Source organism: Eptatretus burgeri, chromosome 1, assembly GCF_056783735.1.
Source record: "Eptatretus burgeri isolate ZD-2024b chromosome 1, Ebu_testis_v1, whole genome shotgun sequence".
Classification (NCBI taxonomy): Eukaryota; Metazoa; Chordata; class Myxini; order Myxiniformes; family Myxinidae; genus Eptatretus; species Eptatretus burgeri.
In genome coordinates, this window is record NC_140961.1 from 143,716,556 (window position 1) to 143,731,555 (window position 15,000).

The 15,000-nt window shown below is 46.9% G+C and overlaps 2 protein-coding genes and 1 long non-coding RNA gene across 6 annotated transcripts in view; 1 reads left to right on the forward strand and 2 right to left on the reverse strand.

Annotated features, from left to right (window-relative positions):
• The window catches only part of LOC147035669 (uncharacterized), a 33,135-nt gene extending 30,531 nt beyond the window's left edge, over positions 1–2,604 (reverse strand). The window contains exons 1-2 of one of the 3 annotated variants that reach the window (XM_085846429.1): positions 2,500–2,604; positions 825–1,317 (exon numbers count right to left, since the gene is read on the reverse strand). The gene's annotated coding sequence lies outside the window, so the exon portion shown is untranslated. Of the gene's footprint in view, positions 1–824; positions 2,248–2,499 lie in introns of those variants that run through there. The other 2 variants (XM_085846446.1, XM_085846438.1) reach the window with 2 other exon arrangements.
• Positions 1–15,000, reverse strand: part of LOC147035668 (uncharacterized) — a 113,387-nt gene that overhangs the window by 36,138 nt on the left and 62,249 nt on the right. The gene's annotated exons all lie outside the window — the stretch shown is intronic.
• On the forward strand, positions 2,964–7,333 carry LOC147035670 (uncharacterized). The gene has a single exon (XM_085846420.1). The coding sequence runs from the start codon at positions 2,964–2,966 to the stop codon at positions 3,948–3,950; it is 987 nt and encodes a 328-aa protein (XP_085702546.1). The 3' UTR covers positions 3,951–7,333.

Sequence of the window (15,000 nt, forward strand, 5' to 3'; positions counted from 1 at the left end):
AGTGTGAGGAAAGGGAATGGGAAGGCAGTGTGAGGGAAGGGAATGGGAAGGCAGTTTGAGGGAAGGGAATAGGAAGGCAGTGTGAGGGAAAGGAATGGAATGGTCATGTGAGGGAAGGGAATGGGAAGGCAGTGTGAGGGAAGGGAATGGGAAGGTAGTGTGAGGGAAGGGAATGGGAAAGCAGTGTGAGGGAAGGGAATGGGAAGGTAGTGTGAGGAAGGGAATGGGATGGTCGTGTGAGGAAAGGCAATGGGAAGGCAGTGTGAGGGAAGGGAAGGGAATGGGAAGGCAGTTTGAGGGAAGGGAATAGGAAGGCAGTGTGAGGGAAAGGAATGGGATGGTCATGTGAGGGAAGGGAATGGGAAAGCAGTGTGAAGGAAGGGAATGGGAAGCTAGTGTGAGGGAAGGGAATGGGAAAGCAGTGTGAGGGAAGGGAATGGGAAGGTAGTGTGAGGAAGGGAATGGGATGGTAGTGTGAGGGAAGGGAATGGGAAGGCAGTTTGAGGGAAGGGAATGGGAAGGCAGTGTGAGGGAAGGAAATGGGAAGGCAGTGTGAGGGAAGCCTGCCCACTATTTTTGTTGCCAATTTTTTCCAGGTAGACCATTTCTGCATTAACTACTCTCTGAGTATGATTACAATTTCTTTGCTTTTCCTGCATGGGGCACACCCACTCACAATTAGTGGAGAAAGATGGAAAATGGGCGGAGGAGAGGAAAATGGGAGGGGAATGAATCAATGTTCGAATAAAAAAAAGGCAGAGGGAGGAGAGACAATAAAAATGGGAGGAGCATGAATGTAATGCAGCGTGGGTGTTGGTTCTCACGGCCAAACATGTTCAAAATCCGAGGTGTTCGGATGAAGGGAAATGATCTCACACCTCCCGCGGGCCTCTGTTTCCTTTTACGGAGTCTGGGCGCCGTCTGCGTGAGGCCTCTCCATCCGGAGATCCCACGCAGTCTGAACAGCCTTCGGCTTCCAGTGGAACGCCAGGGTGGGGCCAACTTGTGGTGAAGGGGAAGAATTCGGTGGTTGGTCACAGAAAATTAAGACAAGTAAATAGGCATAATATGGAGAGGTATTACCATGGACCACCACCCAAAAGAGCTTCGTGTTGGCTTCATGGTTAAGGTGGCTGGCTTAAGATCTTTCGGTCTTGAGTTCAAGCCCCTGTTTTTTTTCCTGTTGAACTAACACGAGGAGGGTTGACTCATCCTGTCATCCTTCCATTGTCGGCAAAATGAGTACCAGCTTACTGGTAACAGTGGGCACTGCATCAGTGGCACAGCAACACCCCCAGAAAATGATACAGCCACCGGCTGCACACGGATAAATAAAAAGGAACACACAAAATGGTCAGTGTGCAATGGTCACATCATCACATGGATTTTCACGAGAGTGAAGGAAATGTGGAGGAAGAATGGAGAATGATAGGTGTCTAAAGGGGTGTATGTATCTCATCCTTGTGTTGTGTTGTTGCTTTGTACAATCTATGTAAGGGCTTGAGGCTAAAGTATGTCGTGTGGCATACGATAGAATTGCAGTAAGTGGGACTTGGTTGAATGACGAGAGTAGTTGGAGTACTGGACAAGAAGACTACAATATGTATACGTGTGATGGGATATAGGAAATGGAAGATCGGAGGGGGTGCACATCGCGTGGCTATCTGGGTTAGAGACAATTTTGCAGCAAGAGTAAGGAATGGCATGAAGGAGGGAATTAATGTAGAGGATTCCATGAGGATCGAGAATGGAGATTGTAAGGATAGACAGGTAGTTGTCAGATGTGTTTATGGAACTCTTAGTATGAGGGTAGAGTGTTGAGTTTGGAGGATTTCAAGTTGTCAGGGAGAGATTCCACGGGTCCTGGAACGGGGAACAGCAGATCTCATGGAGATTAATACATAACGAGAAAACATCTGAAAATGCAAAGCCCGTCCGATTTGAATTTGGACTTATTCTTCTTCTTCCATATGCTAAATGGTACCTTTGACCTTTTGACCGAATTATTAATTTGTCTTCTCTCCATATTCTCATAATAACCTGTTGAAAATTTGAGAACAAACACTCAAATGGTAAAGAAGTTATGGCTTGGACGGACGCAAACGCGCGCGCGCACACACACACACACACACACACACACACACACACACACACACACACACACACACACACACACACACACACACACACACACACACACACACACACACACACACACACACACACACACACACACACACACACACACACACACACACACACACACACACACACACACACACACACACACACACACACAGTAAAGAAGAGGAGTTGGGGTGGTGGTTGATATAGTCAGGCATGGGTCTTTCACTCAGACTGAAGTCGGAGTGATGAACGTGTGGAATATAATGATGGTCTTCCTGCAGCTCTACAAGGGTTGTGCCAGTGGAGTCGTTGGACTGTTTCAAGATTGAGCTGGATGTGTATCTGCAGGTCGTGGCCGGGATGGGGGAGTACCGAGATGTTGGCATGACTTCGCAGGCTTAATGGGCCTAATGGTCTCCTCATGCGTTGAAGATCCTTGTATTTCCTTGTAGTTCCCAAGTTGATCGTATGTCACAGGTTTAAAGGCCATGGGTTTGTTTTCACATCAAAGAGCTCCACACTCTGCCAACAATAGTTGGACTGCATTAGCGGACTGAATGGAACGAAGATGAGACAGCCGGCTTAATTGGCTGCTAAATCCCGCGTACACCTCAGAATCAATTCCTTTCACGTGGAATCAAAATCGGACAAGAAAAATCACAAACCGAATGGAGTTCTGCTGATTGCTGTCCCGGACGAGAGAAAGACGAGTATGAGAATGTGAAGAACCCAACAGGGAGTTTCACGGGGCGGGGTTTCCAAGTTCTTTGCTGAGAGCTCACATGTGAACACACGTTTTACTGCTCATTCTGTGCTTACTGAGATGCAGGCACAGCATGCGGGGTTTTCTGGGCGGACACGCACCGGAGAGGATTGCGGATCACTCGCGTCTCTCTGGGGGTGTCAGATTCAGACGGCAGACCCGCAAGCCACTCTACCTGAAACGCTGCCACTCTTGGACACAATGGGGGACACTGAGTAAAGGCAGCGAGCGTGCTTCGGTGACTATGAGAATGGGCGGAGCCCTCCAGAAGGTGACGGCGGTCTTGCAGAGACCAGCCACCGTGGAGCCGGACGAGATAAGCGCGGACCACATGCTGGACCTCAGTAGTCGTGGGTTGCGCCACCCTCCACCTCCACTGTTCGCTTTCACGCATTTGCTGAAGCTATACCTGAGTGGGAACCGATTGCGGACCCTACCCGAGGAGCTCTCGCAGTTGCACTGCCTCCGCATCCTCGCACTGGACTCCAATAAACTGGAGGAGGTCCCTCCACCCGTGTGCGCACTCAGGGAACTCTGTCGCCTCTACCTGGGCAGCAACCGCTTGCAGACCCTGCCCGAGGACTTGCGTCATCTGGAGAACCTCAAGGCTCTCTGGCTCGAAAACAACTTTTTCCGACACTTCCCGCCCGTGCTGTGCAAGCTCCTGCAGCTGCGCGCTCTGCAGCTGGGGGACAACAGGCTTCGGTCTCTGCCTGTTGGTCTCTCGGCTGCCAGCAACTTGCGCGGTCTTTGGCTCTACGGTAACCGCTTCGACGAATTCCCAAAAGTGTTGTGCCGCATGGATGTCCTCGAAGTCATCGACTTGGACCGTAACCACATCTTTGCTTTTCCGAACCTCGAGCATCTGGTGCACCTGAGTCTGCTCTCATATGACCACAACCCGTGCGGCGGCATCCCACAGGTAGCTCTTGGGGTCACTTTGGTCGGGGATGGCGCAGAGGAAGCGAACCAGCAGTCGCAGCGAACTATCAACGTAGAGCGTGTGGAGCAAAATGAGGAGTGTCCTCGGGGCATCCTGAAGCGTGACACTCGCCCTTAGCGATCTTTGCTCATAGAACACCACTCACCCGCAAACACCACCACATCTATCCCTCAAAACCAATTTATTCATTCATTTATTTCATGTCTATTTTCCTCTTTATTTTTTGAACGTTTTTACCTCCTCTACTGAAGGTGGACTGAGGTTGTGTTCTCACCCTTCTCTGTTTGTTTGTCTGTTAGTATGATATCTCAAAAAGGTTGTGGATAGATTATGACAAAACTTGGTGGATGAGTTGCTAATTACATTTTGGTTTAGGTCCCGATGCAGATCCTGCCCATCAGTGGGATACAAAATGCAAACTGTTCAGCCTGGTGGAGGTATGCGCTCTACCAAGTGCCATTCTAGTTGCAGTGGAGTTTAGTTCTTTTTTAAATGGTTGCAGTGGAGTTGAGTACCCAACCCTCACAGCCTCGAGGTCACCCATTAACCAACCCTCACAGCCTCCACATCCAACCTTTTCACATGAATTATTAATTATTTCTCGTTGCTCATGTTTCTGATCAGCGTATTGTGTTCGGACTAACGAGACACCTGAAGCTGAAGGGCTACCCAGGCATTGCTGGTCAACCCCAACCTCAAGGTAACGCATGATGGTTGTCATAAGCACAACTCTGGGTCGGAGTGACATGCTTTTACAACAAAGCGTTTTAGAGATACAGACGCAATATATCCCACAGGTAGAGGTGACATACGTGTCACAGCGTTTCCATTCCGTGGCAACGTGAGTAGTAGGTTTGTGTGCAGGGTGGGTCGGATGGCAATTTCCACTAGTTGCGCAGAGTAAACTCATCTAACGGTGAAGTTCAGCTTCCCTGCTAGTTCATAAAACCCGACTCCTGCCTGAACTCAGGACGTAAATCGTAAAGGGAGGCGAGGACGTTACCGTTTAAAACTTGCAGAAACCTCATCACGGTTCCTTTTGTTTTTCCTCTTCAGTAAATGCTCCGAACGCAACCTGAGCACAGCACGTGAGGGTTGAGCAGTTAGTGCGTGACCGAACGTAGAGACATCGGAAAACAACCTACAAACAATCCAGGCTCATTGCTCCTCTTTTCTGTCATCCATGGAACCAACTTCCTCAATTCTGTTCAGTCCAATTCTTCCCTCCAGGGCTTCAAGACAGCTGTTAACCACTACCTCAGGTCAGCGCCCATCCATACTCATGATTTATTCTTCCCCAAATAACCCCATTTGCAAGCACTCTTCTTTTGGTTTGTTGGTTATCGGTTGGTTTGTTCCTTCCCTTTCTGTGTCATCCACACCATTCCCTTCTTCTCCTTGCTACGTTTCATTTAACTTGCGTGCAGCTTGTTCACCCCCAAGTGTCCTTCTCCGCCTCCCCTTGGTCTCACTCTCACGTCTACTCTGCAGTTGGTGTTTACCCCAGCCCATATTTCATTTTGCTCTAGTTCTTCCATGAGCCTCAACCATGTATCCAAAAAAACCCCAAAAGAACGATTGTTTAGTTTTTATTATAAGAGTTTGTACGTTGCCAGAAACTAGTCTCCTCAGTTATTGACTATTTATATGCTGGGCTATGAACTTGTCAATCTCAACTATATGTATATACTGTCAGATCCCGCCTTTCGCAGGGGATACATTCCTGAAAAATGCCGCGACTATCGAATCCGCAAATGTCGGGGCATTGTTTCAATGGGAAAAGGGGGGATAGGTCACCGGCGGTTCGTGATTCATAAGGGAAAATCCAAAATCCCATGAAAAATCGTGAATACACGAAGCACAAGACTGCAAATGTAGAAGCAGGTCAGAAAAACCATGAATACGTGAAGCACAGGACCACAAATGGAGAAGCAGGTCAGAAAAACCATGAATACGTGAAGCACAAGGCCGCTAATGCAGAAACAGGTCAGAATAACTGTGAATATATGAAGCACAAGGCCGCGAATGGAGAAACAGGTCAGAAAAAACATGAATACGTGAAGCACAGGGCCACGAATGTAGAAGCAGGTCAGAATAACTACGAATATGCCTGCGAAAAACCGTGAACACATGAAGCACAAGGCTGTGAATGTCGAAGCAGGTCAGAAAAACCACGAATACGTGAAGCACAGGACCGCTAATGCAGAAACGGGTCAGAATTACCGTGAATACGCCAGCGAAAAGTCACGAATACATGAAGCACAAGGCCGCGAATGTAGAAGCAAGTCAGAAAAACCACGAATAGGCAAAGCACAGGACTGCATATGAAGAAGCAGGTCATAAAAACCATGAATACGTGAAGCAAATGGCCGCTAATATTGAAGCAGGTCAGAATAATCATGGATACGCCTGTGAATACCCGCGAATACACGAAGCACAGGACCTCAAATGTAGAAGTAGGTCACAACAACCGCGAATACATGAAGCACATGGCCGCTAATGCAGAAGCAGGTCACATTTTATGAACTGCGAATATGCGCGGTCCACGAATCCGCGAATGTCGGGGTCCGACAGTATATATATATATATATATATATATATATATATATATATATATATATATATATATATATATATATATATATATATATATATATATATATATATATATATATATATATATATATATTTCTTCTTCTTCTTCTTTCGGCTGCTCCCGTTAGGGGTCGCCACAGCGGATCATCCCTATGATCCGCATAGTGATTTGGCACATGTTTTACGCCGGATGCCCTTCCTGACGCAACCCTGGTCGCCTCTTACGACACAGGGATATGGTACACCTATTTTAACCGGGGTATACACCGGCCCAGTATACTGGTACTCATTTCGCCGACCTCGGAAGGATGACAGGCTGAGTCAACCCCCTGGTGTATTAATTCAGTGGCCCAACGGAGCTTGAACTCAGGACCTTTTGGATCCCAAGCCACTGCCCTTACCACTGCGCCAACACCAGGCTCATATATATATATATATATATATATATATATATATATATATATATATATATATATATATATATATATATATATATATATATATATATATATCGCAAGATCTCTGAGATAGCTTCTCCTGACAAAACTTTTTTCGAAGTCCTCTGTTGAAATACACCATGCCATCTTGCAGAAAGGATGGACGGACCTTCAACAATGTGTGGAGCGTATGCTGGACATGTGAAACACTGTTGCCATTTACCTGTGTGTATGTTTTATGAGTGCATGCCCTCTTCACTGAGAGTCATATTTCAAACAGGATGAAATCATTGTCAGTACAATATTTAAATCCAAGGTTGAGGCATTTCATTTTCAAGAAGTGTAGACATTTTTTGTTTTCAAAATATAACTCTTTGCACTTTGTCAAAGATGCATTGGAATTGTCACTGGTTGTATTAATCACACTTGACTGAATAAAGGTTTCCCTGAAATCTCGTCAATGGCAAACTTTTTTTTTTCTGCCTTGGTATTGTAGTGTGCTTTGAGATGCAGCACCCTGTGCATGCACAAAAAGGCCACTGTGATGTTTTCTTATACAAGGGTGTAGTCTCATGAAGGAGGTGAATGACAAAGGACAGGGCTGGTAGGATGGCCGAGAAAAACGCACATTCACCTCTGAGTTGTCTAGCCTGGGTTTGAACTTGGTGTCTCAAGGCAAGGCGAAGCATTAATGCGTCTGCTGTCCCTCAGATGGACGTTAAACTGGGCGTTCAGTCTACCAGCATTAGTTGGTGGACGTTAAAGATTCTGGGGTGTACTTTGCAAAGAGTCGGCGAGCTATCACAGACACCCTGGACAAATTGGCTGTGCTGCTCTTACAGTAATAAGAGGGTCGGAAATGGGGTGGGGGAGGGGTGGATGGGGCAGTCACCCAGGATCCAAGCGAAGAAGGGGCCCATACAGGGGTAGATGATTGGGAAATACATCGGTGTCCACATTATCATCAGGGAGCAATGTCCATATGCGACGTTTACACCATGTGCAGTTCACTCACTCAACATTGTGGTTGTGGGGTAAAGTGCTGCCAAATGTAGCCCAGTGGTCTTCATGTTCTTTCACAGTGTACAACACTTGTCTCTCTGCATCGATGTATCGCTGGTGAGTGCTTCGTGAAAATTTGAATCCTTTTAGGACTGTCTGTTGTCAAGTAGCTTTCAGGTACTCAATGGTCAGAAAGATATGGAGCAGTGGTAGCCCTTCTCCAAGGTTACATTCCCATATGTGAAGTATTGGAATACCTGGTGACTGACATGGAACAGAAAGTGGAGTGCCGATATGAATCTCAGTGAATCCTTGATAAACTGGGCAAACTGGATTCAACTATACTCATGATTATTTGGATCCCAGTCTTAGGGCACTTTCAGCAGACCAGTCTTTCGCTTCAATCTGAATGTTGCGGTATCCTTACTGGAGTCTTTTGTTGATTTTGTAAAGACCCAGTGGATGGAGCTTGAGGACTTCGAAGACCTCGGGATTAAACTTAAACGGTGTTGCCATAACAAGTGCAATTCAGCCCAGAAGGCGCGTCCCGATGCACAACCGCCACTTTGACAATGGTGACACTGAAGACACTGTGCTGTCACCCAAGGAGAAATTTAAGACTGAGGTGTTATTTGTTATCATTCATCAGCTTGTCAGTGCCTTGAACCACCATCTTGGAGCATACAAGGAAATCAACGATAATTTTGGATTCCTGTCCAAGCCATACTGCCTCTCTCTCTCGATTCATTAGATCAAGCAAAAAACAGAAAATCTTGCCCCTTCCTATTCCAAAGATCTGGAATCTACCATTGAAAGTGAATTTATTCTGTTGTCACTGGTTGTATTAATCAATGTTGTTGTTGTTGTTGTTGTTGTTGTAGTATAGCCCTTGACAGTTCTCTCGAACAAGCCCGGCACAGAGACAGCCGATCGATCTCCCAGGAGTGATCCAAAGATACGCACATCCAGGATGGTGTACCCCCACTTTCACAAAGTCAGCACAACAGAGTTAGAGAAAAAGGGAAAGAGACAAGGGGGAAAGGGCCGGTTTATTGGGACCAATCGGCATTCTGACCGTGACCACGCTGCCCTGACGAGTCCGGGCAGCAGAGAAGAATGGGGACGATTTGGCCCCTGACCTGCTTTGGGGAGTACAACCACCACGGAGAGGCGTCCCTGACAGTTGCATTCATCCAGTTTTCTCCCTTGGCTGGAATCTCCAACAGAGGTTGAAACCTCACACAAACAAAGCAAGTCAGCAGAACTGAGAATGTACCAATTGCTCCGTACACACACCCTCACCCAAACATTTCCTAACATTGAAATATCTGCCGGTGAGGGTATTGAATCGCAGTGGTGAGAGTGAACGGTCCTTCTCAAAACTAAAACCTATCAAGGATGAGGTCAGGACCTATCAAGGATGAGGTTTCTGTGTAAAAACGGTCTGCATCTTGGAATGTAAGTGACAAATGATGGTCTTGCAAATAAATTGCGCAATCTTGTTCTAAATTGTTGTCATTGTCAATTTCGTTTCAAAATGTCACGTTTTTTTTTCATTAAAGCGCTCTTGCTTATTGTTCATAGAAGGTTTCCCCCCCTTTTTTTAGCAGAATAAAATATTAAATGAGCATCATTGTGAACATATCCTGAGATCCAAACCTGACCTGACTTTGACCTTGTACAAACTTATCATAGTGCACTGTGACTTAGCTCACTGATGTCTATTACTACGGGATGGGAAGGGGAGTAGGATGGCCCATGGTTGGGTGACTGCCAGTGGCCCAAGGCCTGTTTAGTCCGTCCCTGAGCACAGCTACATCCACCTAAACCAGTGATGCTACTCGCAGCCTTGTGTTGCATACAGAAGAACAAGACAAAGGTCAGCAGGTTCACAAACTACCAGAGTGTGTAGGGGGTGGACATACACAAAGAGGAATGACACAAAAACGAGTAACGATGGCCCGGAGAGGAACAGAATGAGAATGAATGAGTATGTGTAGAAGAGATTGAAGATGTGTATTAGTGATGGGCAAGGGATTTGAAAGACTGAAGTGAGGAGGACCAGACAACGGACTCACGGAGCCAACTCCATATTCGAGAGAACAAGAGTAAAACGAATATGGATGGGAAAGTAGTCTCGACTTCGGGAGGGTGAGCAGGTGAGGGCTTCTAAAATATTGGACCTGGGGTGGTTTGAGACGGACGAACATATAAAAGGGCAGGAGGAGCAAGACCGGATGTTATAAGAAATAGCAAGCTCACCAGTTTTCCACTGGTCAGAGAGTGGTGGTCCTTGGGAATCCACCGCTTGCCTCGAGACACTAAGAAAGGTCCTAAACACCTTGTTTTCAACAGCCTCAAGATGAATCAGCATTTTGCAATTCTAAAAAGAAGCCCAACTGGAAAAGATGACCAAGGAGAGGAGGTAATGGCACTGTCAAACATTAACCTGCAAGTAAGAGGGTTACGGGTGTAGAAAAGATCATGGGTAGGGATGGGGGATGACATGAGCTGGTGGTGCACCACCTGCTTGAAACACGAGAGGGAATAGTGGGATTGGACAGTCTTCGGTAGGCAGCTCCACAAACGAGAGAAAGAGGAACGAAAGAGTGGAGATGGATGGAAAAACCTGCACTTTGGGAAGATGGGACTTTCAACAAAATGACTTATGAATGCAAAATGAGGCCTTTTACGCATGCACTGTGTGCGTGCGTGCGTGTTTTAACACTGATTTGGTTCAACTCCCCATCCTCCCAAACATGATTAATGGTAAATACCATGATTTTAAACTTACCGTTTGCATCGACAAGCCCCAGAGGTGACCCTCCCATCGGTGTAAAGAAGCACGAAGGTTTGGGTAGAACGCACCATCTACAAACCTACGGCCTTTCATGGGCCCATATCGTCGAGTTGTTTCAGTGCAGATTGCAAGATATCAACTTTTACGACGAGTTCACCAGGAAATTCTCCAACTGTTTCATTGTGTAGGGGCACACCCCTTTCTCGTAGGTGCGTTTATAAGTATTTTTGACTTCTTAAAATGGTTTTATAATCATTTCCTTCTACAATCATTATCTGGCAGGCATGAAACATGTCAAGGCCTCTCCAAAATTACTAGGGGTTTTTTGAGCATACATGCGGAGTAATCTGGGGCAGATGACATCATTTCAAAAGTACTGTGTTGAACCAGGAGGTGTTACTGGAAGAGAATGTGCATCTTGGAGGAGCTGGAGAGGCTTGGAGGGCTGAGAAAGCAGAATAAGCAAGATTGTGGGAGACGTTTTAAAAATAGAGAAGCTACCAACCAACCTGTCTGTAATATGAGTGGAGGGACATCCTCCAGCTTATTAGTGTCTCGTGCGAGGACATGTAGGCTGTGTAGTTCCGAGAGCTCATGGTGTAGAGTCCGCACTCGGTTCCTGTGCAGGTACAGCTTGAGCAGGCCTTGTGGTTCACTCTCATTGTGGGGGATTCCAATCATCTGGAGAGCTTTCAATTGCAAAGAATATTATACACATATGTTTGTATATATATATCAAATGCAAAACACCTCCTGACTTGGTGAAGCAGAAAAACACAGATCGTGTCTCGCAACAGCAGAAACTGCACAAGCTGTGAGCAACAATGGCCGTATGCCACCCAATCCATTGTCTCTGCCCTGCTGCACATCAAACAGGAGGTGGAATGTGGTCGGGGGAATGTGAGCACACTCGGATCAATTAGAAACTGAGATTTACAGGTCACAAATACAGGACAATGGAGCCCCTGACCATGGTTTCACCCTTGTACTGAGCTGTTCAGGACGGCCCACCACACAATCATTCATTTGTGACCACAAACCAGATATGGTAATTTTTGAATGGCTCCAAAGATGTTGTTAACCTTCCTCACATGTTTGTTTCGAAGATCGCCATGCCTTCATACCATTTTTAATGTTCAGGTCAGATCAGGCATGGGCGCATGCATCACGTCGCCATATCCACTTTCTGCCCGTACTCCAGCAGTTTCCATCTGGCCAGTGCCCAGTACAGGCAGTTGCTGGGAACATCCCCATCTCCTTGAGATGCCTTGAGTCTCCGATCAACCTGCTGCAACGACGAGGCACGTGGTCGGCCCATTGTCCTCCTCCACTCACGAGGCTCCCTTGCTGAGAGAATCTGTTGGGCAGGATCAGCATCAGGAAAATGAGCCACATGTCTATACAGCAGCAGCTGACGCTCACAGATTATACAGGTAACAAAACTCAACTGAGTCTCTCTCAGCAAATGCTCACAAGACGCAAAGTCCAGCGATAGCCAATGAATCTCCGAAGAGACCTGGCGCCAAAAGAGTTGTCTTTTTCTCAGATTCTTGATCAGAGTCCAAGCCTCACATCCATAGAGCAAGACTGGAAGCACCAAGGAATTAAAGAGTCGGACTTTCGTCCTGCATAGGTACCGACAGCGCCATAACCCCATGGTCCAGTGAATTCACGACTCCCCAGGCCCGACCCAGATGTCTATCGACCTCTGGCTCAACAGGCGGAGATGTGAATATCACGGAAGTAAGTCCAAGGTAAGTGAATCTCTCAGTGACCTCAACATCCTTGGCACAGACATGTACAGATAAGGTAGTAGCATTCAAGATGTCATTGAAAGCCTGGATCTTAGTTTTGACCCAGGAAACCCCTAATCCCCGAGGCTCCGACTCCTCATTGAGCACCTCAAGGGCCCCCACAAAGATGTCCAGAGTGTCTGCAAAGATGACTGCATCATCTGCGAAATCAAGGTCAAAGATCCTGACATTCTCAAATGATGCACCGTAGCTTGATCTCTCCGACATCCTACCCAGAATCCAGTCCGTACAAGTGCTGAAATGTGTGGGGCCAGTAAACACCCCCGACGAAAGACAACAACAACTGGAAATAAGTAAGTTGTGGAACCACCACACCCCACAGCACTTTTCGTACCACATTATAGTTCAGAAATCAGATCCATCAGCTTTGGTGGCACCCCATGAAGACTGAGGATCTTCCAGATGGAATCCCAATTCATTGAATCGATCGCTTAGTGGAGATCAACATCGGCTGGAAGAAGATGAAACTCTCACATGCATTCGGAGAGGACCCGAAGAGCAAGGATACAGTCAATCTTTGACCTATTTGGTGTAAAGCTAGACTGCTCAGGCCGCTGGCAATCAAGCAAATAATGGCGAACCTGATCAAGAATAATCCGAGGAAAGACTTTGCCCGGCACTAAGAGCAGTCTCATCCCTCCGTAGTTGTTGCAATCCTGGCTATCACCCTTCCATTTCCAGAGAGGTGCAAAAATGCCCCTCTTCCAGTCAGTTTGGATGATGCCTGTGCTCCAAACAGAGCACAAAACTGCATGCAGCAACATGAGTACAGCATGTTCACCAGCCTTGAGAAGCTCAGCATGGATGCCACAAATCCCAGGAGCTTTGCCATCTTTCATCCGGTTCACTGCAGCCTGTGCTTCCACAAACAAAGGCGATTCACAGCTGAATGGAGGGTCAGCAATAGGCTCCTCAGCTCCCTGAATGGCTCAGTTCTGCCATCAAGCCGAGCCCTCTGACTCTGTTCAATGGTATCCAGTGCCCCTTGGGAAACATAGTTCCTCTTTGCCTGATGGTGGGTTCCAAGACACCCACCAGCAACATCAAAGATGGTTGTCTTGAAGGTACAATCAACAGCTCTTCATGATCCTCTGAAACACTCAAATCACTGAGACCCCCACTGAAACTGTTCACAAACTCGTCAACTACACTTTCTTCTTTGAGCCTGCCAACATCTTGTCTATGCTTGGATGGTACCATTCTCTTGGATTTGAGCTGCAACTTCAGAGTTGCTACAACAAGCCTGTGAACGGTATTGAGGAACTGAGCACTTAGGTCGACCCTTTGGTAGCACCATACTTCGCACCCTGGTAGAAACCTCCAGCAGCCATCAAAGATAACATGGTAAATCCCCTTCACCACACCACCAGCATTGGAATACCAAGTACAGCTGTGGACTGTGGCTGTGGGCGCTGACACCTACCTTGAACAAGCCACCCTAAGTCCATGATATATTTGCAAAGTTAAGGAACTTGGTGCTATTCTGGTTGACAGTTCCACACCCTTGGGGACCAACACATGTCTCATAAACATTCCTATCAGTGGCAGTCGATGCATTAAAATCCCCTAAACTAGAAGAGTATCTCACCTGGTGCCCTGATTAACCACAAACTTGAGTGCAACAGAGAATGCGCGTTTCACAGTGAGGTCACTCACCTCAGTCGGAGCATATACAGAGTCCAGGGAAATGACACCCAGAAATTGTCTAATCCTCAGTCTCATAAAATGCTCAGTGAATGGTGTCACCTCAATTATCATAGCAGTCAGATTGTTGGACACAGCTACAGCAACTCCCTGAGAATGGTACCAACAGAGCAACCACACCTAATAGGTGTAACCACCCACCATGATCTCACTACGATATGGTCTCTGAACCTCAGAAAGTGCTTCAATACCGACGTTCAAATGCTGGAGCTCAGATAACAGCAGAGACAGGTTATCATCCTCTCATAGAGTGAGGACATTCCAAGCACCCACCTGAAGGGACCACCTCAGGTTAGCCCTCGGAGACTGCTGTCTGGTGGACAACACCTCTGCACCACCCTGACACAAACCACCACAACCAGACTCAGCAGGAAATGAGAGAGAGGTCTTCCTCCTATCATCAAAGAATAGGGGTCCTGAAGGCTTTGTCCCAGTCCCTTCATCTGGTGAGCTGCCCTGTGAAGGGAAGCTGCATTGGAGGTCCTCCCACGGAGTGGGTTTTCAGTTTTCTTTGCTTTTTTAGTGTATTTTATTGAAGGAAGTGTTTTACGGTAGCCGATGTGCAAATCCTGCCACCAACCTCCTTGGAAAGGTCACCCACTGCAAGAGGACGTCTGCAGACGTAGTTAGGCACCAGAAATGGTTGACTGTTGGCTCACAAGGAGCTCCTCCGCCCTTTGACAGGTATTGCTTTTAACTCTGCTGGGTGTCCGTATCCATACACCCTCCTCACCAGAAAACCTGGTGGGGGGATGGTTTAGTCACCGACAACCCGACCATGAAACAGGTTAGTACAAGTTTATATGGTACTTGTA